General features: G+C 39.8%; 1 protein-coding gene and 1 pseudogene across 5 annotated transcripts in view; both read left to right on the plus strand.

The window, feature by feature from the left end:
• The window catches only part of LOC110589872 (CGRP receptor component), a 46160-nt gene that overhangs the window by 11550 nt on the left and 7400 nt on the right, over window positions 1-27210 (plus strand). The window contains exons 1-5 of one of the 5 annotated variants that reach the window (XM_044915691.1): window positions 362-369; window positions 583-619; window positions 5178-5276; window positions 9641-9735; window positions 26895-26952. In XM_044915691.1, the coding sequence (XP_044771626.1) occupies window positions 362-369; window positions 583-619; window positions 5178-5276; window positions 9641-9735; window positions 26895-26952 (297 nt within the window). Of the gene's footprint in view, window positions 1-361; window positions 370-582; window positions 620-5177; window positions 5277-7692; window positions 7714-9640; window positions 9736-26894; window positions 26953-27210 lie in introns of those variants that run through there. The other 4 variants (XM_021700512.1, XM_044915692.1, XM_021700514.1 and 1 more) reach the window with 4 other exon arrangements.
• LOC110589774 lies at window positions 22532-23150 on the plus strand (annotated as a pseudogene).

Genomic DNA, 27210 nt, shown 5'->3' on the forward strand with positions numbered 1-27210 from the left:
AATTGATAGAGAAGATGAACACCTTTCTGGATATCTAGCAGGATTCTTGACATTGCTGGAATTCCCAGTAGTGATGTTAATGATCCCATTTCTGGTGATTCAGGAGGGTGACTTGCCTGCCCAAGATGTCAGTAACTGGTGGGAGGCACATGGTACTGGGGAAAGGACATGGCTGTGGGATGAGACAGCACTGTTTCTCCAGTTAATTCTAGCCCCCTCCCTGTTTATTGACGCCCCTTCCTAACCCTCTGGTTTTGCCCCATGTTCTTCCTGTAAGTGACTTCTCCCAGATGACTGACTTCTCTTAACTCTGCCGACATAGATTAAGGATAAGTATAGTATTTCAATCACCTACTTAGTAATGGATGTGTTATATACTATGCCTATAAGGAGGGAAGTTTGCTGTGAAATTGTCCACTGCCAGCTAACCAGTAGGACTTAGGACATTTCTCAGTTTTAGGTTATAGTCCCTGAATTCCTGAACTGAACTACTAAATCTTGATAAAGGAAGTATTTTATAGATATTTAATTCCCACAAAGGAATGTGAGCCCAGACTGATGATGATTTACTTTATTTTGCAGGAAGGATGCCAATTCTGCGCTGCTCAGTAACTACGAGGTAAATAGCTTTGAAGTGAACTATTGAATTTTCCTCTCTGGTAGTTTGCCCTTTGCTTCTGAAGATTATTGAATTAGTTTTAGTTAAAATGACTGAATTCATTTGGATTTTCCACTTTAAGATAGGACAGATGGCACTTGGAATTATAAGCTTAGTAAATTATACATAGTAATTCAGGGAAACTGGGAAGACTTTAGTTTATAGTGGGCAACCTCCCCCAGATCCCAGATATTTTAGATCTTCATTTGATGTGCCTTCATGGGATGGAAGGATCTACTTTGGAACTGTTTCTGTCTGCAACATTTTTCATTAAAATGCTTATGCCTTTTCCTAATTACTACTCTTTAACTATAAAATGCTTTTATATGTTATTATTTTGATCCTCATAATAGTCTCAAGTATTAACACTTTCGTTTTGAAAGTGACAGCTTAGTTGACGCACCATTGTGAATGATTTAGTATGAACTAGCAGATTTGGAATTTGGGGGCCTGGGGGTTGGGTTGCTGGAGAAAGGGAGGAAAAAATGAAAGAAGTTGGTGAGAGGGGAGATAATAACATTATTTTTGCTTGCCTTCTAGTTTGCCTTTGTTTTGTTTGGTATTAGCAAAGCCATCTGATAGGTTAACTCCAGGTATATAAAGACGCATTCATACATTCACTGTCAATTTTTCATTTTCTAGAATCTAAATTCTTGAAGACTTAGGAGATTTGAGTCTCCATTGTGTGATATAGAAAATAGAAAGTAGTGGAATTAACACAGTTGGCCATACTCCTTCCTTAAATTGTTGCTACTGATAACAGGAAGGAAATGGTTGTTAGTCAAGCCATTGGCTTTTAGGAACTTCCTTGTCAGTTTGGATTCTGCTAAATGTTTGGGTGTTTTATCCATTGGGGAAATGTCGCATTAATTAGGTCACATGACACTATTTCTGAAAAAATAAGGACAGGCAAGGGAGGGATTGTGTTATATCTAGTAATGGTTTATGAACCTATGCTTAACTTCCTTTAGTTTTCTGGCATAATCTCTAAAATAGGAAAGATATATCCTCCACCCACCCTCCTCAGCACTAACACATATATGGTTTTCCCTTGTGGGGAAAGTTTACTTCTAAAGTTCTGTAGCATTTCTTTTCCCTTCTTCTTTTTTTTTGTAAAATTTATGTTTATCACTTGCCTCATAATTTTTCTTTCTCAGAAATAAATTTACTAGATTTCATATTAGTGAAGCAGGATCCTGTTTTTTTTTAATTTAATTTTTTTTTTTAAAGATTTTATTTATTTATTTGAGAGAGAGAGAGAGCACATGAGAGGGGGGAGGGTCAGAGGGAGAAGCAGACTCCCTGCTGAGCAGGGAGCCCGATGCGGGACTCGATCCCAGGACTCCAGGATCATGACCTGAGCCAAAGGCAGTCGCTTAACCAGCTGAGCCACCCAGGCGCCCCAGGATCCTGTTTTAGAAAAAACTTATTTTTAGGAAAAAAAATTTTAACTGAGGCTCAGTTGACAGATAACATTAGTTTCAGGTGTACAGTGTAATGATTCAATATTTGTACATTGTGAAATTACCACAATAAGTCTAGTTAACATCCATTACCATATATAAAGATTTTTTTTCTTGTGATGAGAACTTTTTAAGATTTACTCTCTTAGCAACTTTCAAATATTCAGTACAGTTTTACGGTAGTCACCGTGCTGTACATTATTTCTTCATAATTTATTTTATAACTAGAAATTTTTACCTTTTGACTCCCTTACTGATTTTGCCCACCCTCTACCTCCTGCCTCTGGCAGCCATGAGTCTGTTCTCTATGTCTGTGAGCTTGTTTTTTTTTTTTTTTTTTAATTTTATGTATTTATTTATTTATTTATCTATTTGAGAGAGAGCATATGCACATGCTAGCTGATGGAGGAGCAGAGGGAGAGGGACAAGCAGACTCTGTGCTGAGTGTGGAGCCCAGTACAGGGCTTGATCCCACAACCCTGAGATGACCTGAGCTGAAATTCGGAGTCACATGCTTAACCGACTGAGCCATGCAGCACTCCCTAGTTTGGTTTTTATTTTGTTTTTAAGATTCCACATATAAGTGAGATCATACAGTATTTGTCTTTCTCTATCTGACTTATTTTACTTAGTGTAATACCCCAAGGTCCATCCATGTTGCAAATGGCAAGATTTCATTCTTTTTTGTGGCCAAATAATATGCCATTGTATATATAAAGCATATTTTTTTATTCATCTGTTAATGGACACCTAGGTTGTTTCCATATCTTGGCTGTTGTAAATAATGCTGCTTTGAACATGGTGGTGCATATGTCTTTTGAGTTAGTGTTTTTATTTTATCTTGATAAAATACCCAGAAGTGGGATTGCTGAATCATATAGTAGTTTTATTTTTAACTTTTTGAGGAACCTCCATACTGTTTTCTATAGTAGTTGCATAAATTTACATTCCCAACAACAGTGCATGAGGGTTTCCTTTTCTTCTCATCCTTGCCAACACTTACTATTTCTTGTCTTTTAGATGTTAGCCATTTTAACAAGTGTGAAGTGATAGCTCATTGTGTTGGGTTTTTTTTTTTTAAAGATTTTATTTATTTTTGACAGAGAGAGAGAGAGAGAGCACAAGCAGGGGGAACAGCAGAGGGAAAGGGAGAAGCAGACTCCCCGCTGAGCAGGGAGCCCGATGCAGGGCTTGATCCCAGGACCCCGGGATCATGACCTGAGCCGGAGGCAGATGCTTAACTGTCTGAGCCACCCAGGCGCCCCATCACTGTGGTTTTGATTTGCATTTCCCTGATGATTAGTGATGTTGAGCATCTTTTTATGTGTCTTTTGGCCATCTGTATGTCTTCTTTTGAAAAGTGTCTGTTTAGGTCCTCTGCCCATTTTTTAATGAGATTGGTTTTTTGGTATTTAGTTTTGTAAGTTCTTTATATATTTTGAGTATTAACTCCTTATCAGATACATGATTTGCAGATATTTTCTCTCATATAGTAAGTTATCTATTCATTTTGCTGATGGTTTCCTTTGCTGTGCCTTTTAGTTTGATGTAGTCCCACTTTTTAATTTTTGCTTTTGTTGCCTTTACTTTTGGTGTTAAATAAAAAAAAAAAAATCATCACCAAAACCAATGTCAAGGAGCATACCTCCTGTGTTTTCTTCTAGGAGCTTTATGGTTTCACATCTTGCATTCAGTTCTTTAATTCATTTGAGTTCATTTTTGTGTGTGGTGTAAGATAGTGGTCCAGTTTTCCCAGCACCGTTTATTGAAGAGACTTTCTTTTCCCCATTGTATATTGTTGACTCCTTTGTCAAAAATTAACTAACCACATATGTATGGGTTTATTTCTGGACTGTCTATTCTGTTCCATTGATTGATATGTCTGTTTTTATGCCGATACAATACCATTTTGATTTCTTGGCTTTGTAATATAGTTTGAAATCAGGAAGCATGATGCCTCCAGCTTTGCTCTTCTTTCTCAAGATTACTTTGACTATTCAGGGTGTTTTATGGTTCCATAAAATTATAGGATTGTTTGTTCTATTTGTGAAGAATGCCATTGGAATTTTGGTAGAGATTACACTGAATCTGTAGATTGCTTTGGGTAAAATGGACATTATTAATTCTTCTAATCCATGAGCATGGAATATCATTCCATTTATTTGTGTTTTCTGCAGTTTCTTTCATCAGTGTCTTATCCTGCAGGATATAGATCTTTCATTCCTAGGTTAAATTTATTCCTAGGTTTTTCTTTTTGATGCAATTGTAAATGGGATTGTTTACTTAATTTCTCTTTCTGATAGTTCACTGTTATCATGTGACATGCAATAGATGTCTATATATTGACTTTGTATCCTGTAATTTTACTGAATTCATTTATTAGTTCAGTTTTTTGGTAGAGTCTTTAGGGTTTTCTATATGTAGTATCATGTCATCTGCAAATAGTGACAGCTTTACCACTTTCTTTCCAATTTGGCTGCCTTGTATTTCTTTTCTTGCCTAATTGCTCTGGCAAGGACTTCCAATACTGTGTTGAATAAAAGGGGCAAGAGTGGCATCTTTATCTTGGCCTGATCTAATAGGAAAAGCTTTCAGCTTTTCACTGTTAAGTATGATGTTAGCTGAGGGTTTGTCATATATGGCCTTTACACGTTAATGTATGTTCCCTCTAAACCCAGTTTGTTGAGAGTTTTTATCATAAATCGGTGTTGAATTTTGGAAAATTCTTTGCATCTATTGAGATGATTGTATTTTAGGAAAATTTAATTTCAGATATACTCCGTATATTTTTGAGGTCAGAGGAGAGATCAGTGATATGGTATATCTTGATAAGGAAACATTTGAAATATTTTCAGTAAACTAATGAATTTGGATTATTTGATTTAGATAAAAGCATTTTCAAAATGTCAGCTGCTTCTCAGACTCATATTTGCTCTAATGCAAGAGTTAGGGGGAGGGTTTGTGAAAGAAAAGAGGTACTTATCCTTCAAAATCATTGACCTTGAAATAGATACATTTCTCACATTTGTTCATAAAAATATTTTATCACTTCCTAGGTGTTCCAGTTACTGACTGATCTGAAAGAGCAACGGAAAGAAAGTGGAAAGAACAAACACAGTTCTGGGCAACAGAACTTGAATACTATCACATATGAAGTAAGCCAATGTTTCTGGAGGAGCTACCCAAACTACCATTGAGGGAGGTTGGTTTATTCTGCAGATGACTAGCCACCAAATCATGACTACCTCTTACTTGATTAATGAGTAGTTTTACTGTAACCCAGTTTTTATTCTGTTTATACAAGTGGAAGGAGTTTGGCCAGTGGTGAGGGTTAGCCATTGATGAAGTTGGAGGGAATAGTCAAAAGACTGCTCTCAATTCTAACACCCATTTGCAAGTCAAGGATCCCTAAGACCACCCTTGGGTTCAGTAATTCACTGGAAGTACTCAGAACTCACTGAAGGCTATTGTATTCATAGTTATAGTTTATTACACAAAAAAGATACAGATTAAAATTGATGAAGGGAAAAAGCATATGGGGCAGATATTAGGAGAAATTCCAACTCAGAGCTTCTGTTGTCCTCTAATGTGGAGTCAGAACATGTTTCTCTCTTGAAATCGGTGTGTGATAATACATACAGAATATTTTCAACCAGGGGAGCTCAGCTGAACTTCAGTCCCGAATTTTTATTTGGGCTCTATCATATAGGTGTGATTGAGTGATTGATTTCTTGTGTAGTTCATCTCAGCCTCCAGGTACATTGATCCAGAGCCCCTACCCTAAGTCACATTTTTAAGACTATTCAGTATGACCAAAGCCTCCAGACAGAGATACTCCTATTGAGTATAACATTCCAAGGGTCTAGAGATTGCCTCCCAGAAGCTGAGGGCAAAGACCAAACCGTATCTTTGGGCAAAGCCAAATTCTTTATTACACAGAAAGTAATGTTTTTTATTGTAAAAACCTTAGAAAGTACCACAGAGTATAAAGAAGAAAGCAAAAGTAGTTTACAATTTTAACATCTAGTTGACATTTTACTATGTTTTCTCCCAACCTTATGCTTTATCCTTAAAAGAGTTTAAGCCATCATATTTGTTTTATGTGATGTTTGATTTTGTATCTGTCATTTTAATTTTTCTGTTATTTTCTTTCAAATCTGATTTGTCTCTACAAAGGATCTAGTTTTAATTATCTTTATCTCTCCAAAGACACAATTAAACCTGAATTAAGTTACTGTAATCCCTTTTAAGGAAATTAAGGGGTGTTTAGCACTTTTTGTCACCATTCCTCCCCATCCAGTTTTGTTCATCTAACTGTGTGTTTCAAGTCCTGTCATTCAGGGGTGCCTGTGTAGATCAGTCAGTTAAGCACCCCACTCTTGATTTCGCTCAGGTCATGATCTCAGGGTCCTGGGATCGAGCCCCACATCAGGCTCCCTGCTCAGCAGGAAGCCTGCTTCTCCCTCTCCCACTCCCCCTGCTTGTGTTCTCTCTGTCAAATAAATAAATAAAATCTTAAAAACAAACATTCTCCCTCTCCCTCTGCCTCCCCTGCCCCCAGCTTGTGTGTACTCTCTCTCTCTCTCAAATCTCAAATAAATAAAATCTGTCATTCATTTATTCACTTATGTTCTTTTATGTTATACCATTCATCTCTTAAAAAAAAGAAAATGTTGGTAATGAGTTTTGTAGCCAAATTTCAAGCTGTCAAGTACTCTTACTACACACTTGAATCAGTTTAAACTCACTGCCACTCTGTTACATATTTGTTAAGTTCTTGCTTTTAATTCACAGTGCCTTAAGGAAACTTATTGTGGTGTTAAATGTTTTGAGACTTTTTATGCCTGAGAATGTATTTCTAGTGTTCTTAATGTGAATGACACCTCATCTGAACACGGAGTTCTTGGGTTCAGCTTTCATTCTGCAAGTCTCTATAGATATTACTTAGTCTGTTAGTGTTTGTTGTTACGGAGGAGTCTGAGACCAACCTGATTTTTGCACTTGGGAGAGACGCTTAACTTAGATGCTTGAGGTTACTGTTTACTTTCCGGTTTGAAGTTCCTTTCAAGTTATGTCTAGGTGGGGTTGCCTTTTAAAAAAAAAAGTAAAAGCCTTTCATTTTGAGATAATTATAGTCTTGAAGAAGAGTTTTGCAGGAAGAAGATGGTGCTGAGAGTTCCCATATGCCCTTCTTTAGTTGTCCCTGATGTTAACATCTTATATAACCATGGCACAGTTATCAAAACTAAGAAAAATTACACAAAGATCAAATTTTCTCAGTTGAGATCGAGCCCTGCATTGGGCTTGCTTAAGATTCTTTCTCCCTCAGGGCACCTGGGTGGCTCAGTTTGCTCTTTTTCTGTTCAAGGATACTGTTTTGTATTTAGTTACCATGTCTCCCCCAGTCTGTAATGGGTCCTTAGTCTTTCCTCATCTTCCATGCATGACCTTGACACTTCTGAAGAGTAATGGTCAAGTATTTTGTATAATGTCACTCAATTTTGGTTTGTTTGATGTTTTCTCCTGACCAGACTGAAGTTACGGCTTTTGGGGAAGAATGCCACAGAAGAGATGTGCCCTTCTCATTGCATGGTACAGGGTACATGATATCAGTGTCTTCTTACTGAAGCTGTGAACTTTGATTACTTGGTTAAGATGGTATATGCCTGGTTTCTCTACTGTAAAGTTACTGGTTTTCCATTTCCATTTTGTATTATTTAGAAAGGAGTCGCCACATTCAGCCCATTCAAGGGGGATGGGATTAGGCTTCACCTCTTGAAGGGAAGGAGATCAAAGAATTTGAGGACGTGTATTAAAACCATCACAGTGGGTACCTGGGTGGCTCAGTCGTTAAGCGTCTGCCCTCAGCTCAGGTCATGATCCCAGGGTTCTGGGATCGAGTCCCGCATCGGGCTCCCTGCTCGGCAGGAAGCCTGCTTCTCCCTCTCCCGCTCCCCCTGCTTGTGTTCCTGCTCTTGCTATCTCTTTCTCTGTCAAATAAATAAATAAAATCTTTAAAAAAAAATAAAAAAAACCATCACAGTAATTAATAAATATTTTGAGAAGAATGCTTTGAGGCTATGCAAATATCCCACTAGTAAAGCTTTTAGTATTAATTTTAGTATTCATTGGTATGTCTTTCCTGCAGTAATTATTACTATGGTTCAATTCCCTAATGGTGATTTATGTCCCTCATTCCTTCCACATTTAACACACAATTCTTCTATAAGAAACACTTGTTCCTTCTCATGCTTTTATTTACTTATATCCATATGGACTGGTGACTATTTTATTCTTTGGGTTCCCTGTTTTTATTTTCTATTTTATTTTATTTTTTTGAGTTTTCAAACTTCTTTTAATCCGTGTTTATTTCCTTTTTTAATTTAAATTCAGATAATTAACATATAATGTAATATTGGTTTCAGAGGTACAGGTCTGTGATTCATCAGTCATATAATAGACAGTGCTCATTACATCTCATGCCCTCCTTAATGTCCATCACCCAGTTACCCCATCCCTTCACCCCCCTCTCCCCCAGCAACTGTCAGTTTGTTTCCTATGATTAAGAGTCTCTTGTGGTTTGTCTCCCTCTCTGGTTTCGTCTTGTTTTATTTTTTCCTCTCTTCCCCTATGATCCTTTGTTTTGTTTCTTAAATTCTACATATCAGTAAGATCATATGATAATTATCTTTCTTTGATTGATTTATTTCGCTTAGGATAATACCCCTCTAGTTCCATCCATGTCATTGCAAAAGGCAAGATTTCATCTTTTTGATGGCTGAGTCCATTATATATATGTATGTATATATACATATATATGTATCACTAAAAAAATTGTCAAATTGAGTTTTTCCTTTTTCTTTTCTTTTCTTTTTTTTTTTTTTAAGATTTTATTTATTTATTTGACAGAGACACAAGCAGGGGGAGGGGAGAGGGAGAAGCAGGCTTCCCGCGGAGCAGGGAGCCCGATGTGGGGCTCTATCCCAGGACCCTGGGATCATGACCTGAGCCGAAGGCAGACGCTTAACGACTGAGCCACCCAGGCGCCCTGAGTTTTTCCTTTTTCTTTTTTAAGATCAGAAAAGCTTTCTTGTAGAAAGTCATTCATTATTCTTCCTATTCTAGCCACTGGTTTTCTTTTTGAGGAATTCCCATTATATGAAGATTGACTCTCCTGAAGGCATTTGTTTTATAGAAGATTTTTTTAAGATTTATTTATTTGAGAGAGAAAGCAGGCAGGTACATAGGGGGAGGGGTGCAACGGGGGAGGGAGAGGGACAAGCCGACTTCATGCTGAGCGTGGAGTCCTGTGCAGGGCTTGATCCCATGACCTTGAGATCATGACCTGAGCCTAAATAAAGAGTCAGATGCTCCAACTGACTGAGCCACACAGGTGCCCTTTTATAGAAGATTTTTGAAATAAAATTTTAGAATACTAAATTATAGCCATTATCTTCCCTTTTTCTCATTCAGGTTTTTTTGCCTTATGTTTACTTTTTCTTTCTTTTTTTTTGGGTAGACATTAAAATATATATCAAAAACACCATGCAGGCACCAGAGTCCTGAGATTGTTAGAGAATTTCTCACAGCAATGAAAAGCCACAAGTTGACCAAGTAAGTAAAAAAAATTTTTTTAATTTTTAATTTAAATTCAATTTAGTTAGCATATAGTATATTATTAGTTTCAGGGATAGAATTTAATGACTCATCAGTTGCACATAACACCCAGTGCTCATTACATCAAGTGCCCTCCTTCATGCCCATCATCTAGTTACCCCATCCACCCACCCACCTCCCCTCCAGCAACCCTTAGTTTGTTTCCTACAGTTAAGAGTCCCTTATGGTTTGCCTCCCTCTCTGTTTTTATCTTATTTTATTTTTCCTTCCCTTCCCCTATGTTCATCTGTTTTGTTTCCTAAATTCCACATAGGAGTGAAATCATATGGCTTTGTCTTTCTCTGACTTATGTCACTTAGCATAATACCCTCTAATTCCATCCATGTCGTTGCAAATGGCAAGATTTCATTCTTTTTGATGGCTGAGTAATATTCCTGTGTGTGTGTGTGTGTGTGTGTGTATACACACACATGTACGTGTACCACACCTTTATCCATTCATCTGTCGATGGACATCTAGGCTCTTTCCAGATTTGGCTATTGTGGACATTGCTGCTGTAAACATTGGGGTGCATGTGCCCTTACAAATCACTGTAGTAGAAATTATTTTAAGTAGGAAAAGTGTGTCACACATAATGAAAATGATAAAAAACCATCCTCAGCAATGGTATATTTCTATTTCATTGGGTTTTGAATTATAATTAACACATAGTGCCTTTTAAAGTAGGATTATGGTATTGTGGATAAGACAACTGAGACTTAGACACAAGGATCCTTCTAGAGCCAGAAACAGAATTTATTGGGATTTTTTTAAATCATAAAGTCTTTTTGGATTTTTTTTTTTTTTTTTTTTTGAGTCCCAGTTCTATGACCTGTCCCATAACCCCTTTACAGCACTCAGGCCAAATTTGTTGAAAATGGGGGTCACAAATTAAAGTGATCTTTATAAAGTTGACCAATTAAGTCATTTGAAATTTGTGTTTACTTGGGACAAAAATGGCTTGTTAATATTCTGTCTTCTCTTTTAGAGCTTGATTACTTGTCCTGGTGACTTTCTTGAATAAGTTAAGCTTATAGGAATTAAAAACATCATTGAGAATTAGATTAAGAGTGGTGCCTGGGTTGCTCAGTTGGTTAAACGTCTACCTTTGGCTCAGGTCATGATCCAAAGGTCCTGAGATCGAGCCCCACATTGGGCTCCCTGCTCAGTGGCGAGCCTGCTTCTCCCTCTCCCTCTGTCGCTCCCACTACTTGTGCTCTCTCTCTCTGTCAAATAAAATATATATATATATTTTTTGAAGAATTAGGTTAAGAGTTTACATGAGAAGAACACTAGCTCTTGTCTTTTAGGGTTAATACAGAGCTGATAAATCCCAAAAGCTTCTGTCATTCATTCAGGATAATTAATAATTTTCTTTTGAAGGAAACATTGGTATTATTTCAGACACACAGCTGATACACTATCAATAAACTAAGTGTACTTCTCTTGCCTCTCTTATCCAAATGAACTCTGAAAGCAAACATCTTTCGAGTATGTGTGTGTGTGTATGTGTGTTTTACTTTTGGTAAAATTTATCATCTTAACCACATTTAAGTGCACAATTCATTAGTGTTAAATATATTCACATGTTGTGCAACTAATATCCAGAAGTTTTTAATCTTCCAAAACTAAAACTCCTCTATACCAATTAACTCCCATTTCCCCCTCACCCCAACCCCTGACAGCGACCATTCTATTTTGTTTGTATGAATTTGATTACTCTAGATACTAAGTGGAAACATATAGTTATGTCTTTTTTAATATTGTTATTTTTTGTTTTACTATTTAAATCATTTTTTAAATTTTTTTAGAAGATTTTATTTATTTATTTGACAGAGAGAGAGACAGCGAGAGAGGGGAACACAAGCAGGGGGAGGGAGAAGCAGGCTTTCCGCGGAGCAGGGAGCCTGATGCGGGGCTCGATCCCAGGACGCTGGGATCATGACCTGAGCCGAAGGCAGACGCTTAACGACTGAGCCACCCAGGCGCCCCCGCATTTAAATCATTTTGAAGTGTGCAGTTCATGAGGTACATTCACATTGTTGTACAACCATCACTGCCATCTACCCACAGAACATTTTTCATCTTGCAGTATTGAAACTTTGCACTGGTTAAATAATGACTCTCCACATTCCCTGCCTTCTGGCCTGGTAACCACCAATCTGCTTTCTTTCATGAACTCTGAATACCTTTTTGAGGGGATCATATAGTATTTGTCCTTTTATTACTGGCTAATATCATTTACCATAATGTCTGCAAGGTTCGTCCCTATTGTAGCATGTGTCAAATTTTCCTTCCTTTTGAACACTGCATGGTATTTTATATATCCATTTATCTACTGATATATAGCTGAGTTGTTTTCACCTTTTAGCTGTGTGCATAATGATGTTGCTGTGAACATGAGTGGACAAATATCTCTTTGAAGACTCAGTGTTCGAGTATGTACCCAGAAGGCAAATTGCTATTTTTAACTTTTTGTGGAACTGCCATACTGTTTTCCATAGTGACTACACCATTACTTATCCACAAGCAGTGCATGAGGGTTCCAGTGTCTCCACATCCTTGTCAACACTTGTTTTTTGTTTTTTTGGTAATAGCCATCTTAATGGGTGTGAAGCAGTATCATTGTGGTTTTGTTTTGCCTTTGTTTGGTGATGTCAATCATCTTTGCAAAAGTTTGTCTGAAATTTTGAAGTCCAACTGTGTATTTCTCTTTTGTTATCTGTGCATTTGTGTCTATCTAAGAAATTATTGTCAAATCCAATGTCATAAAGCTTTTCTACTATAGATTTTTTTCAAGAGTTTTATACTTTTATGTCTTACGTTTAGATGTTAGATCCGTTTTGAATTAATTTTTGTGTGTGGTGTAAAATAAGGATTCACCTTCATTCTTTTACATGTAGATACTCAGTTTTCCCACCACAATTTGTTGAAAAGATTGTCCTTACCCATTAAATAATGTTGACACCCTTGTCAAAAATCATTTGGCCATATATGCGAGAGTTTATTTCTGTTCCATTGGGCTGCATGTCTATCTTTATGCTAATATTACACTGTTTTGATTGCTGTAGTTTTGTAGTAAGTTTTGAAATCAAGAAATGTGACACCTCCAACTGGATTCCTTTTTAAGATTGGGTTATTTAAGGTCCCTTGGTATTTCTGTATGGTTTTATATTTCTGCAAAAAATGCTATTGGGATTTTGATAGGGATTATGTTCAATCTGTAGTTTGCTGTGGATAAGTATGGACATCTTAACAATGTTAAGTTTTGCAGTCCCCAAACATGGGATGTCTTTCCGTTTGTGTTTTCTTTAATTTCTTTCAGCAGTATTTTATAGTCTTCGGTGTACAAGTCTTTCACCTCCTTGGTTAAGTTTATTCCTAAGTATTTAATTTTTTTCAGTGCTATTATAAATGGAATTGTTTTCTTAATTTCTTTTCCAGATTGTTCATTGTTAGTGTATAGAAACAACTGATTTTTGTGTGTTGATTTTATATCCTGTAACTTTGCTAAAATTGTGTATCAGTTCTAACATTGTGGAATCTTTAGGTTTTTCTGCCTACAACATAATGTTGTCTGTGAACAGAGATAATTTTACTTCTTCTTTTCCAATATGCATGCTTTTATTTCTTTTTCTTATTTAATTCCTCTGGCTAGGACTTCTGGTAGCTATGTTGAATAGAAGTGGTGAAAGAAGGCATCCTTGTCATGTTTTAGTCTTTCACCACTGCGTAGGTGTTGGCTGTGGGTTTTTCATATATGGCCTTTGTTATGTTGAGGTAGGTTCCTTATATTCCAAGTTTTTTGAATATTTTTATCATGAAAGGGTATGAATTTTTTTTTTTTTTTAAAGATTTTATTTATTTATTTGAGAAAGAGCACATGAGAGGGGGGAGGGTCAGAGGGAGAAGCAGACTCCCTGCTGAGCAGGGAGCCCGATGTGGGACTCGATCCCGGGACTCCAGGACCATGACCTGAGCCGAAGGCAGTTGCTCAACCAACTGAGCCACCCAGGTGCCCGAAAGGGTATGAATTTTATCACATGCTTTTTCTACAACAACTGAGATGATTAGGTGGGGCTTTTTCCTTCATTTGTTAATGTGTTACATTACATTGATTTTCACGTGTTGAACAGTTCTTGCATTCCTTGAATTAGTTCGAATTGGTCATTGTGTGTAATCCCTTAATAGGCTGGTTAGGTTAATATTTTGTTGTAGATTTTGCAGCAATATAAGAGCTAGTGGTCTGTAGTTTTCTTGTAGTGTCTTTGTCGGGCTTTGGTACCAGGGCAGTCTTGGCCTCATAAAATGAGTTAGAAAGTGTTCCCTCTGCTTTAATATTTTGGAAGAGTTTGAGAAAATTTGGTGTTAATTCTTGGTTGAATGTTTGCTAGAATTTGCCTGTGAAACATCTGGTCCTGGACTTTTCTTTTTTTTTTCAGATTTTAGATTACTGACTAAATCTCCTTATTACTTACAGGTCTACTCAGATTTTCTGTTTCCTCCTCATCCAGTCTTAGTAAGTTGTGTGTATCTAGGACTATACATATGTATTTCTGAAGGAAGATTATTTATTTATGTGTTGCCCAAAGTCATTCTTATTCTTTGGTATATTAGAAGCTTTAAGGAGGATTCACTTTAATGTTAGGGTGGATCATAGAAGATCTTCCTTATCAGAAACCAGTATAAATTATATCAGATTGAACTGGGAAAGTTTCATACCTCCACCTCGCAATGATAGTAACTTCCATTTATTGAGTCCATTTAGTGTTCTGTGCATTTAACATTCTCATTTAATTTTATTTCTCACAGCGACCTAATGTAGAGTCTACTGAAGATGGGGATATTTGAGTTCATTACTTCAGGTTTCTAGTTTAACTTTTTCCCTTTTGGCTGTCTTTGCTTTTGATTCCTGAATGATAAAGCACTATTATTCTACCTGTTATGATGACATCATTTCATCCTGACTGACCCAAGTAAATCAGTCTGTTACCTCTTCGAGTTCTCAGTTTTTCTCCAAACACTTTTAGTAGGGTAGGGGTGTAGTCAGTTGAAATAGTTAGTTTAGTCTAAATGCTTTTTGATCATTAAACCTTTAATACTGATAAAACAGACTTGAAGCACGTTGTGTTTACAATGAAAAGAGCAGTAGCTGAATCCTCACTAGTGTAGCTTTGTTGCCTGCCTTTGGTACAACCTTTATGGTTAATATTTGTGGTGTTTGAAGTAGTGAGGGATGGCTGGTCTTCTTTAATAGCTGAAAATCATTTTAAGAAATGCACATAATCAAGTGCTTCAGAAATTGGAAGATAGCTCTGAGAATAGGCTAACTTCCATGGAAATGTTTCTATAGAAAATGAGGGAAATGGAAGGTGAGAAGAGCATTAGGAGAAGTGAGGTTTTGGCTCTTTTATACACACTGACTCACTTAATCCTGATAGCCAATGCAGTGTTGTACAGATGAGTGAACTGAGGCTCAGAGAAGTTACACACCTGCCCCAAATCAAGCACAGAGTAGGGGGTAACCCAGTAGTGAATTATTCCAGCTTACCCAAAGTTTCATGTTGTTTTTCTGAGAAAGTTGGTTAGTGTGTGTATCAAGATAGTGGACCCATTGGGCCCTTTGGTTCTCCTTACTTGGGCATTGACAAGGAACTTTTTCTTCTGGGGAAAAGAACAGAGCTATTCTCTTCCAATATCCAGGCAAGAGAATTTTTCACTCCCAGAAGTCTTAGAGTCAACGTTGGACTCATATAAATACTTCTTTTAAAATGATTTATCATGGGGGCACCTGGGTGGCCAGTCGTTGAGTGTCTGCCTTCGGCTCAGGTCATGATCCCAGAGTCCTGGGATCAAGCCCCGCATTGGGCTTCCTGCTTAGCGGGGAGCCTGCTTCTTCCTCTCCCACTCCCCCTGCTTGTGTTCCCTCCCTCTCTCTCTGTCAAATAAATAAATAAAAATCTTAAAAAAAAAAAAAAAAGATTTATCATGTCATTAATATACAAGCAGTTCATGTGTATTGTAGAACAGTTCCGTTACCCCCAGAAATAACCTCATTCTATCTTTTGTAATTAATCCCTTCCCCTGTGCCCAGTGCCTGGCAACTGATCTGTTTTCTCTTCCTATAGTTTTGCCCTTTCCAGAAAATCATATAAATGGAATCATACAATATATAGCCTTTTGAGTATGTCTTCTTTCCACTTACATACTGCATTTGTGATTTATCCACATTGTTGTGTATTATTCCTTTTTATTGCTGAGTAGTGTTCCACTATATGGATGTACCACAGTTTGTTTATTTACTCATCAGTTGAAAGACATTGAGATGTTTCCAGCTTTGGCGGTTATGCATAAAGCTACTGTAAGCACCTCATAAAGTTTTGTGTGAGAATAAGTTTAACTCTGTAAGAAATTGCCGAACTCTTTTCTAAAGTGACTGCCGCATTTTGCTTTCTCTCTGGCAATGTAAGAGAGTTCCACTTACTCCATATCCTCACTGGTACTTGGTATTTTTAGTAATTTTTATTTTGCTGTTATATTGGTTTGAAGGGGTATCTCATTGTGGGTTTGTTTTTGTTTTTTTTAAGATTTATTTATTTGAGAGAGAGAGAGGGACAGAGCGAGCATGCACGCAAGGGGAGGGTCAGAGGGAGAGAATCCCCAAGCAGACTCCCTGTTGAGTGCAGAGCCCAACACACGGCTCAGTTTTCCCACCAATGAGATCACAACCCAAGCCAAAATCAAGAGTCAGACACTTAACTGACTGAGCCACAGGCAGTGGTTTTTAGTTACATTTCCTTAATAATGAATAATGTGGAGCATTTTCTTGTTCTTCATTTATCTTCTTGGATGAAGTGTCTGTTTAAATATTTTGCCCATTATTTTATTGTTTTTTTTAATTGCATAGTTTTAAGAATTCTTTGTATATTCTGAATATAAATCCTTTGTTCAGCATGTAATTTGCAGATATTTTCTCCAATTTGTGGTTTATCTTTTCATTCTCTCTTTTTTAAAGATTTTATTTATTTGAGAGAGAGAAATCACAAGCAGGGGGAGAGGAGCAGAGGGAGAGGGAGAAGTAGCCTCCCCGCTGATCAGGGAGCCCGATGCAGGGCTCCTTCCCAGGACCCTGAGATCATAACCTGAGCCAAACGCAGATGCCCAACTGACTGAGCCACCCAGGTGCCCCTGTCTTTTCATTCTCTTAACGCTTTCTCAGAGCAGAAGGTTTTGATGGAGTCAAATTTATCTTTTCTTTTTTGTCTTATGCATCCTGCCTTTAACGTTTTATGCAAAAATTCTGCCATATCCAGGGAAGATTTTTCTCATATATTTTCTTCTAGAAATAATCCATTTTGAGTTGATATTGAGGGTATGTTGTGAGATAAGGGTTGAGATTCTTTGTGTGTGTGTGTAGATTTCAGTGTTCCAGTGCCATTTGTTGAAAAGACCATCCTTTCTTTGTTGAATTGCCTTTGCTGTTTTATAAGAAATCTGTTGATTCTGTTACTTCATTCTATATTATTCCTTTGATCTATGTGTCTATTTTTCTGTCAGTACCACTCTGTCTTGATCACTGCAGTTTCATAGTAAGTGTGAAATCAAATAGTAAAAGTTCTTCAGCTTTGTTCTTTTTCAAAATTGTTTGGCTTTTCTAGTTCCTTTGCCTTTTTATATAAAAATTTTTAAAGATCTGTTTATTTTAGAGAGAGCAAGAGTGAGCGGGGGCAGGGGAAGGGCCGAGGGAGAGAATCTCCAGCAGACTCCCTGCTGAGCAAGGAGCCTGATGTGGGGCTCAGTCCCACAACCCTGAGATCATGACCTGAGCCAAATCCAAGAATCGGACGCTTAACCGACTGAGCCCCCCAGGCACCCCTTATTGTAAATTTTTTAATCAGGATCTAGAACAGATCCTGCTGTTTGGGATTTCATTACATCTATAGATCAGTTTTTGGGGAGAAATGATATCTTATCAATATCGAGTCTTTTTTTTTTTTTTAAGATTTTATTTATTTATTTGAGAGAAAGAGAGACAGAGAGCATGAGAGGGAAGAGGGTCAGAGGGAGAAGCAGACTCCCCGCTGAGCAGGGAGCCCGATGCCGGACTCGATCCCGGGACTCCAGGATCATGACCTGAGCCGAAGGCAGTCGCTTAACCAACTGAGCCACCCAGGCGCCCCTAGACTCTGGATCCTGTTAAAAGCCTCTGGTTAATGTTGCTTTTTTTGTTTGTTTCTTTTAGCAGTCAGTCAACCCAGTTAGGTTCACACCTCAAGTCTCTTGCCTTCCATGGGCAAGATTTCAATGTCAGTTTAGTTTTTAAAACCTTTGATCTGCATCTTTGGATCTTTTTTGCAAATGAGACTGGAGTGGTGGTCTAACATGTTCATTTCTCGGTGTGTTTGCTGAGTCGGTTTGGTTTTTGTTGTTTGGGGGCTGTTCTGCACATGAGTAGCTCAAGCTGAACCTAGGGTTTGTGCTGATTGATGCTCAAATTTAGGGGAATCTCCTCCTCTAGCCCACCTCTCTGGGGTTGCCCCTTTACTCTTTGACCCACTTGAGCCCCCACTTTTGGTTCTCTGGCCACAAGTACTGGATTTCTTTCAAAGATTTAGCTGCCCACATGTACGGTTGTTACTGGTGCCCCTTGGGGCAAAGCAAGGAGGGAAAAGTGGAAAAAAGATATTACTTGGCACTCTGGACCACCAAGACTCTCTTTATGGCTACACTCACTGCCAGGGCTCCCTGGGGAGCTGCCCTTGAGCTGTGAGTTTCATCCAGATTTCCAGGTCTCAGGGGCCCCTTTTCCCAGTCTTCTGGCTGGAAAGATGAAATTTCTGTTGGGAGTCTTAGCTGCCTGTTGGAACTCCTGCCGTAGCCTTGCTGTGGCCTGAGGATCACAGCTGTGAGAGAAAAGAGAAAACAAAGCAAAAGAAACTCACATCCATCCCCCACACTAACTAGTTCTTCAGGTTTATTTCCCTCCCCAGTCCACCTACTTTTATATACTTTTCAGTCCTTTTATATTCAGAGTCCTCAGGTTATTCCTTTTGTATTTAGTCCTGGGGGCGGTTTGTTGCAGTCAGCAGAAAGATTGGCTTTAGTGGTCTCACTCTTATCTTACGTACAACACAAGTCCTAATAGTTGGTTTTTAAGAGCTCTTAGTATTTGTCTGGTCTGGTGTATTGCTTCCCAATCCCTACATGTTTTCTGCTACAGATATGCACCTGGCTACCATTCGAGAAACACACAAATGGGGTGTCTGGCTGGTTCAGTCAGTAGAGCATGAGACTCTTGATCTTGGGGTTGTGGGTGCAAGCCCCACGTTGGGCACAGAGTTTAATTTAAAAAAAAAAAGAAAGAAACCCACAAATGAGAATGGTCTTACAAGCTGATTAATAATTGGCCATAATCTATGTAAATTTAAAGCAGATTGTAATATTCAGAGAAGTTCCTTTTTTCCATTTGTGATCCTAAATTTGAGGATTTGTAATTTCTTTGTGACTTTTTGGTGCCTATTTTTCATTAAATGGTTGATTTCTGGAACAGATCATGTGCCAGGGTTTTTACATAGGTTGTCCATGACTGCCAGAAGCAAAAGCTGCAGGCGGTGTTGTTCTACAAACAACCAGTAGAGGGGGCTGGCAGGCTTCTTTCTCTGTTGAGGCCTGGCTTCTCCATTGCAGCCCATTGGCTTTCCTTGGCCTCGGTACCTATGATCCAGGGGCTGCTTGCAATATGCCATCAAGACCTGGACCATCTTGTACTAGCCAGTGCGATAAAAGACAAGAATCACATTTATAACAGAAACTGCTGGAGTGCTCTTTAATCCTTATATCTACATATCCCCTAAGAAAGATTTTCTCTAGCATCCTCCCAGGGAGAGAAGATTCAAGATAATAGCCCTTAAATGGTCCAGTTCTCATGGTGCAAACTGGAACTTTATTAATTTGCTTAAATTAGGTCCTTGAGGTATAATAGGAACTTCATAGCTTTATTCAGCAAAATGGTAGTATTGAGACTCAACTCGAAGGCACTTGAACACTTAAGTCCTGTTATTTTTCTATAGTATGTTCATTCCCCAAAGCATTTGGTTCTTTAATCATTTAATTTTTGCTTGAGGCATTTAGTTCTTAAGAGCTGCAGCCTGGCTTACAGCCCCGGCTCTCATCCTGAGATCTCCTCCCTAAGGTGTACAACTATGTTTGCCAGGAATAGAGGACCTGCCTTTGAGACCCAGCTTAGATAGGTTTGTGAATAACTTTGAGTCCCTAAAAGGGACTCTTCTGTACACAGATTACTCTTGGGATTTGGCACCATATTTGGGATGTACTTCTAGAGCCAGCAAAGCTCAGAGAAGATGGATGGGTTTTCAGGTTTCCCTACTATCTGGCGTGTGGTTACCCTGTCTGCTTTCAGAGCATGGAATCCTGCCCCAGGTCTCCTCAGTGTTCAACAGTTGTCTCTTTGTACTTTTCCTGAAAGTCAGTCCTGCCTAACTCTTTCTTTAATCTATCCTCCAGCTTTGTCTCTATTTGGGGGATACAAAGATGAATACAATGTAAGTGCTATGGTAGGAGGGTCATAGTAGAGAGACACTGAAGTGTCAGAATTTGAGTATATCATTTTGTCTCTGGGAGGTTGACACTGGGTTTTAATGTAAAGGAAGAGTCAGCCAGGTGCAGGTGAGTTTGTTCTCTCTGAGCAGAGGGAACAGGATGTGCTAAGGCGCAGAATCAAGAAGTAGCCTGATGCTTCTCTGTGCAGTGTTTAGTTTCGTTTAATTGGGATATAAGTGCATAGGGAAAGCAAAGGCATACGAACCTAGAGAGATTGACAAATACCAGATTTCAGGGTGTTCTGGAGACTGAACTAAGGAAATTCAAATTCATATCAAAACCTGTGGGGACAATGAGAGGATTACAAGCAGGATAATGAGGTGGCCAGATTTTCATCTTTTAAAAGATACTTTATTTGTAAGTGAAAGTAGGTTTAAAAAGTGGCAGACCCCTGGGGATAGAGGCCATTGTCCTCTAACCAAGAAGAATTATGGCTTATAGAAATGGTGAGGAGGGGATGGATATCCTGAAAAAAAAACAGTCTTTAAAAAAAGAAACAGTTATTAATTCTCAGTGACTTGATACTGGCAGTGGGTAAGAGGGAGGAGTCAAGGATGACCCTCAGGTTTCTGGCCTGGGTGTTTGCCTCTTTACCAAGATGAGAAGTTGAGAGAATGGAGCTGGTGTGTAGGAAAGGATAGTCAGATCACTTTGGGATGTGTTGAACTTGAAGTGTGTCTGAGGTGTTTAGGAGGAGATATCTAGGCGGCAGTTGGTTACAGAGATCTGGAGCTTAGGTCACATAGCATGAAAACATGGACTTCTTGCCTGAAACCTATAGTAGCGGATGAGATTGTGAGGTTTGGATGAGGAACTCAGTAAGGGGGGTCAGAAGGTGAAAGATGGCACCATGGGAATGCTACAGAAGCAAGCAGCAGAAGAATAAGCCTGGAAAGAGATGAAGGACTAGTCGGATCAGAGAATCAGGAAAGAATGGTGTTGTGGAAGCTGCAGGGGTAGATAGTTTTAAGGAGGAGTGATCAACAGTGTCAGATATCACAGAGACAGGGTCGAACAGGACAGAGAAACATCCACTAAAGTTGTCCACTGGGCCCTATGCCAAGAAGAGTTTTGGTGATCGGTTGGGGCAGGATCTAAAGTGCAGTGAGTTGAAAAGTAAAGGGGAGATAGTAGAGACAATAAAAATAGGCTTGATTATGAAGTGAGGGGAATGTTTGTAATCTCCGCCCCCTCAAACCAGAGCCTGCAGTGAGTGTGGTTCTGTGATTTTGCTCCTGCAGTGCTCAGCTCCTTGAATGTGGAAGCAGAGAACTTGGCTGGTTTGACTCCAAGTGGGCTTTTTGAGGGAGCAGCTGTGAGTGTTTTTGTTGCTAGAAGACTTTCAAGATCCTTTTGTTTAAGTGTAGGAACATTTCCAACAGTTCAGAGCCTAGCAGGATAATGACCGGTCAATGAACTGAGTTCCATTGTTTGATTGATTTGTAGCAGAGATGCTCATTTATTCAGCTATATTTTTTCTCTATTCCTGCTCTTTCTCTATTCTTTATTCATACTGTTGGGTAATGATGGTTAAAATAAATAATTTTATTTAGAATGAGGGTTCATATTTTCCAGCTCAGTTGGATCTTTAAAACTGCTTTGGGGGCGCCTGGCTGGCTCAGTTGGTTAAGCATCTGATTTCGGTTCAGGTCAAGATCTCAGGGTCCTGGGGTCGAGTCTTGTGTCAGGCTCCTTGCTCAGTAGGGTGTCTCTCCCTCTGCCTGCAACTCCCCCTGCTTGTGCGCTCTCTGACAAATAAATAAAAATCTTAAAAAAAAAAAAAAAGGATCTCAGGATCCTGGGATTGAGCCCAGCAATGGGCTCCTCCCTCTCCTTTTCTCTCTCTCACAAACAAACAAACCTGCTTGCTGGTCTTATTCCTGGTCCCATCCTAACCTCCCAGATGGTAACTTCACTTCTGCTTCACTGAGAAAATTATCCAAAATGAACTCCTTTCCCTTCATATCCCTTCAGATTTGCTCCCCCCGCCCGCCCCCGCCACATTGCTGTGGTCTCAGTGGAACATGATGAGCCTCTTTGCTGAAACTTTGGACTTTTGTTTTTCTGAGGGTCTTTTTCCCTTTCTCCCCTATAATTTCAGTCTTTCCTCAGCTTATCTCCTTAGCTGGCCAACATGCTCCAGTGTCCCTCCAGAACCTACCCTCCTCAGGCTGTAATTGCTCTTTTACTTCTACCTGTCAAGAGGTTATTTGGGTCTGTGATGCTGAGCAGAACCAGACTCATAACCACTGTGAGCAGGCAAGGTCCGTATCTAACACGGCCAGTCTACCGTGTGCAGCCTTGCGGGCGTCCAGTGTACCCTCAGGCCTCGTGTCTTCTCGGGCTCCGCCTGTGCTGATGCTCCATCTGCCCACTCAGAGCTCTGTTGCTTGAGCTTGATGCATCCACAGGCTGCCCCAGTCCCTGCCACATCAGCTGCTTTCCCTCGCACCTCGCTGTATCTTCCCAGGGCCTAGACTGTGGCTTTTGGCCCTTTAGGCTCCACAATCCCCGTGGCTTCTTATCCACTTGGTTCCATCTGTCCACCTGGTTCAGCAGTGCTGGTGGAAGGAGGGTGTTTTGCAGGTACCAGATTCAGAGCTGGGGCTACTGGCAGCGCTCCTCCTCCACCCCCAGGATGCCTTCCCAGGGCTGCTCAGCCTACAGTCACGCAGGAAGCCAGTGTCCTTGGAACCCAGTGGAAGGGGAACCTCTTCATGGGTGGCTTAGATGGTAGCTCCAGGATCTGGTGAGGAACCAGACCACCAGTGCTGGGAAGGACATCACGTACCTTCGGCACTGTCACAGTTCAGCTGCTTTCGTCCTGCCAACCTCACGTTTCACTTCAGACACCTCTTGTGGGGTCTTTCTGGTGCCCAAACTTTTGGACACTTTTCAAATTTAATGAGACACCATATTATGGTAATCAGTATCTCCCTGAAGCATTTTGATGTAGGGGAGGTAGCCATTCATAAACTAATGTAGGCGAAGCAGCCCTAAGGATCTTCCTTAAATTCCTCCAGAATTATACTATACCACACTGGTCTTTGCTTTTAGTAATGAAATATCAAATTAGGCTTGGAGGGAACTTTCTTCTTCCTAAGAATTAAAGTTGCCAAATGACTCTGATTGGTCTTTAGTCTCCTTTAAGTCTTTGATTTATAGTACATGTCATAAGTAAAACGCTTTAGTTGTCTGACTTTGCCTTTCCATCCTTTGCCCCATGTCCCACCCTCAAACCCTGTCTTCTATTCCCTCCCGACATTCTCCATTGAATCAGAGTTGCGGGACAGGCCAGTCAGACTAACTTCCTTCTCTCCTTGCACATCTCCCCGCGTGCTGTCTTTTAACTAGTCTTTCACAAAGATCCTCTGAAACCCCTTCGGTACCCTAAGCACAGACCCCATTGCTTCTGCTTTTGCATCTGCCTCTTAGACCCTCCTCATAGGTTGTTTCATCAGACATGAGCCAAACCTAAATTTGCTTTGGTGCCGGAAAAACTGGGGTTCAGTTGAACAAAGAACATCAATACAAACTGTACTGAAAACAAGTTTGTTTAAAATCTGAGGGGCAGTGAGGAGGATGCCTTTCAAAAGCCTTTCAAAAGGATGCCTTTCAGGGCGCCTGGGTGGCTCAGTTGGTTAAGCGACTGCCTTCGGCTCAGGTCATGATCCCAGGGTTCTGGGATCGAGTCCCACATCGGGCTCCCGGCTCGGCGGAGAGCCTTCTTCTCCCTCTGACCCTATCCCCTCTCATGCTGTTTCTCTCTCTCTCTCTCTCTCTCTCTCTCAAATAAATAAATAAAATCTTTAAAAAAAAAAAAAAAAAGGATGCCTTTCAAAAGTCAAAAAACTTTAGAGTCAAATAAAGGGGAATTTTCACATCAAAATTTGGTTGCCATGTGTTGTCAGCCTGCCTGATGCAGCCACTCATGGCTCCCAAGAATTCCTAAGCTGGGTTAATGGGGTCATATTGTGAATGCCTCACCTCCAAGTGATTTGAGTCCAGTGAAATCTCATTAGGGTTAAGAATGTTTGGGATCCTTAGTACTTTGATTTTTGTTTTCGGAAATTGGGCTTTATCTTATAATTTCAGTTCATCTAAATGTTGTGTTCTGTACGTGTGGTGTTTGGCTGTGCCATTAATTATTATGGAAATTCTCTGTTGTATGTTTCTCTTTGCACTGTGGCGCACTTGTGGATTTTTTATACTCAAAATGTAGAATAAAGACTGTTTTGAAGACTTTAATAAAGTGGTGACACTACATTACAGAAAAAATAAAGGTTATTTTCTGCACAGTCAATCCCCAGTCCCCACAATCCAGTTGTCACCATCACTGTCATCCCACCAAACTACTTGCACAGGCCACTGGTGCCCTCTTTTTTGGCAAATCCAGTGACTTCTATACTGTCAACCTACTTTCCCGCCCTTCAGCATGACATTGTTGCTAATACCCTCTTCCCAGAGCTTTTCCTCTCTTGATTTCCCTAACACCACTCTCCTAGGTTTTCTTTGCCTCTTTTTGCTCCTCCTTCACCACCTTCTCTCTCAGACCCCTGACTGGAGGTGCTTTATGGTGCCCTGTCCTGGGTCTTCACTTACTCTGTAGTTGGTCTGTGGACTGTGATATCCACTCCCATGGTTTTGTAAAACTCCTTGCTAACACATCCAGCTCTGGTCTTTTTCTTTAGTTCTAGGTCACACTAGAACTAAAACTAAAACTAGACGAATGGCTGAACAGAGATCTCTTCGTTGTTCCAGAAGCACCACAAACTCGAATTCAGATTTCAAGTAATATATTTTTCCCAAACAGGCTGAAAACCTGACACTGAGCCCTGACTCTTCTCTTCCTTCACCCTGTCCCCACCCAGCTGAGGCGTCAGGTCCTGTTGACTATACCTGAGGGTGACCAGGAGCATTTCACATGTCCAGCCTCTCATTGCCAGCCCTGCCTCATTTTTTCTTACCTGAGAGCATATCACTCCTTTCCTTGGTTGCTTTTAGGTGTCCGCAGAGTCACGTGCAGCCTTGTAGTTGGAGCCCGTGTGGTCTTGTCCTGATGACTCAGCCTCTCATGCAACCATTTCCTAAAACTCCGTAATTTTTGTTCTTCTGGTCTTTTACTTAGGCTGTTCCTGCTCTGCCTGTCCATTCCTCCATCGTTTTGCCCTGAAAACCCTTCAGGGCCCAGTGCAAGGGTTTCCTCCTCTGTGAAGTCATCTTTGAGTCTAGAGTAAATGTTTGGGGGATTATGAGGAGTAGAACTTAATTACAAGTGCCTTCCTGATGACTGCCATTTGTGGAGAAATAGCTTTGTGACAGTCATCATTTTGAATACTGAATACTAGAAGCAGATGGTTAAGAACATGAGCTTTGAAGCTTTGATGGCCAAGTCCCAGCTCTGCCATTTACTAGCTGTGTAACCTTGGGCAAGTTATTTACCATCTCAGCGTTGATTAAGTCTGAGGGTTCAATGTGCCTGCCATATGGGAAGTGAGCAATAAATGGTAGCTGCTGGCACTATAAATGGAAAGATGTTCATCCCTCCTAACCCCCTGGTGAGATATTAAGTTCTGTTATCATTCCGGTTTTACAGATGGTGAGACCGAGGCATAGGGAGACTGGCTCATGTGCTGCTTCTCCAGATGCGGCTGTGGGCCTGTGGCTCATTCATCTGTTTGTTTCAGAATGTCTTTAAGCTCAACAAATATTTACTGAGTTGAACTGAAAGATGAATCTGGAGCTCCCAGGTCAGACTGAGAGGGGAAACTTAGAAATTGTCACCTGCACAGGGGTGGTAACTGAATATGTTCTTTTTTTCTTTTAAGTCCTGTATCACCTTGGAGAGTCCACACATTTCAGCCACCCCTTTAGCAATGAGCTAGATATTACCTTGTGACAGGTGATAATTATTGCCTTCAACTGTTACTTGCATGTTTGTTAAAATTTGCTTGTATTTATCTTCTTTCCCCAACTGGATTGTGAACTCTGTGGGCAGAGGACTGTGTCTTATACCTCTATACATGAGCCCCCTACCCCCTTCTAGTCCTGGTTTTTGTTTCGAAGATAACAAGTCAAAATCTGACGTTTAATATTAATCTCAAAAAGGAATTCTCAGCCATGTCTAAGTGATACCAACCAACCAAGATTATTTTATTAATCTTTACTTTCTATAATCTGGATTAAGAAAGTGTTATTTTCTTCATATTTTTCAGATAAAATTTATTAACACTGCACCTCTACTATTTGTTATATTTCTTTTAATCCATACCTCTGTTGTTTTTAGGATTCTAATGCACATTTGTACCCTCTAAGAGTCTCTGACATAGGCTCTCCTATTCCCATTCTCTCATTTTACAGTTGAAGAAACTGAAGGCCATGTTCCAGCTGGTTCTCCCATTTGTTATCTGACCCAGTGTTCTCTAAACAGCTTGGTCAAGACTCAGGATTCTGAAGGGAATAAGAGTTTCAAATGCTTTGTACTTTTCTTTTGACAGAGCCGAAAAGCTTCAGCTGCTGAATCACAGGCCTATGACTGCTGTTGAGATCCAGCTGGTGAGTGAAGGAGGCTTGAACGTGAGGGGATTGGTTTCTGGATCTGAGAGGGAGGAAGGGTAATAAAGACTGAGAACAGACAAGGCTGGAACTGCCGTTTCTTGAAAAGACTGCCCGACTACCCCCATTTCGTCAGTGAAAGGAGACCTCACCAGTTTAATCCTAGTTAGTATGGACTTAGAGAAAGTAGAAGACTAGAGGAAATTTAGTTCCTTCCTTAGGGTTTGGGCCTGCGTCTCAGCAGCTCTTTGTCTCCCT

The sequence above is a fragment of the Neomonachus schauinslandi genome, chromosome 5 (assembly GCF_002201575.2).
Source record: "Neomonachus schauinslandi chromosome 5, ASM220157v2, whole genome shotgun sequence".
In the NCBI taxonomy this organism is placed as follows: Eukaryota; Metazoa; Chordata; class Mammalia; order Carnivora; family Phocidae; genus Neomonachus; species Neomonachus schauinslandi.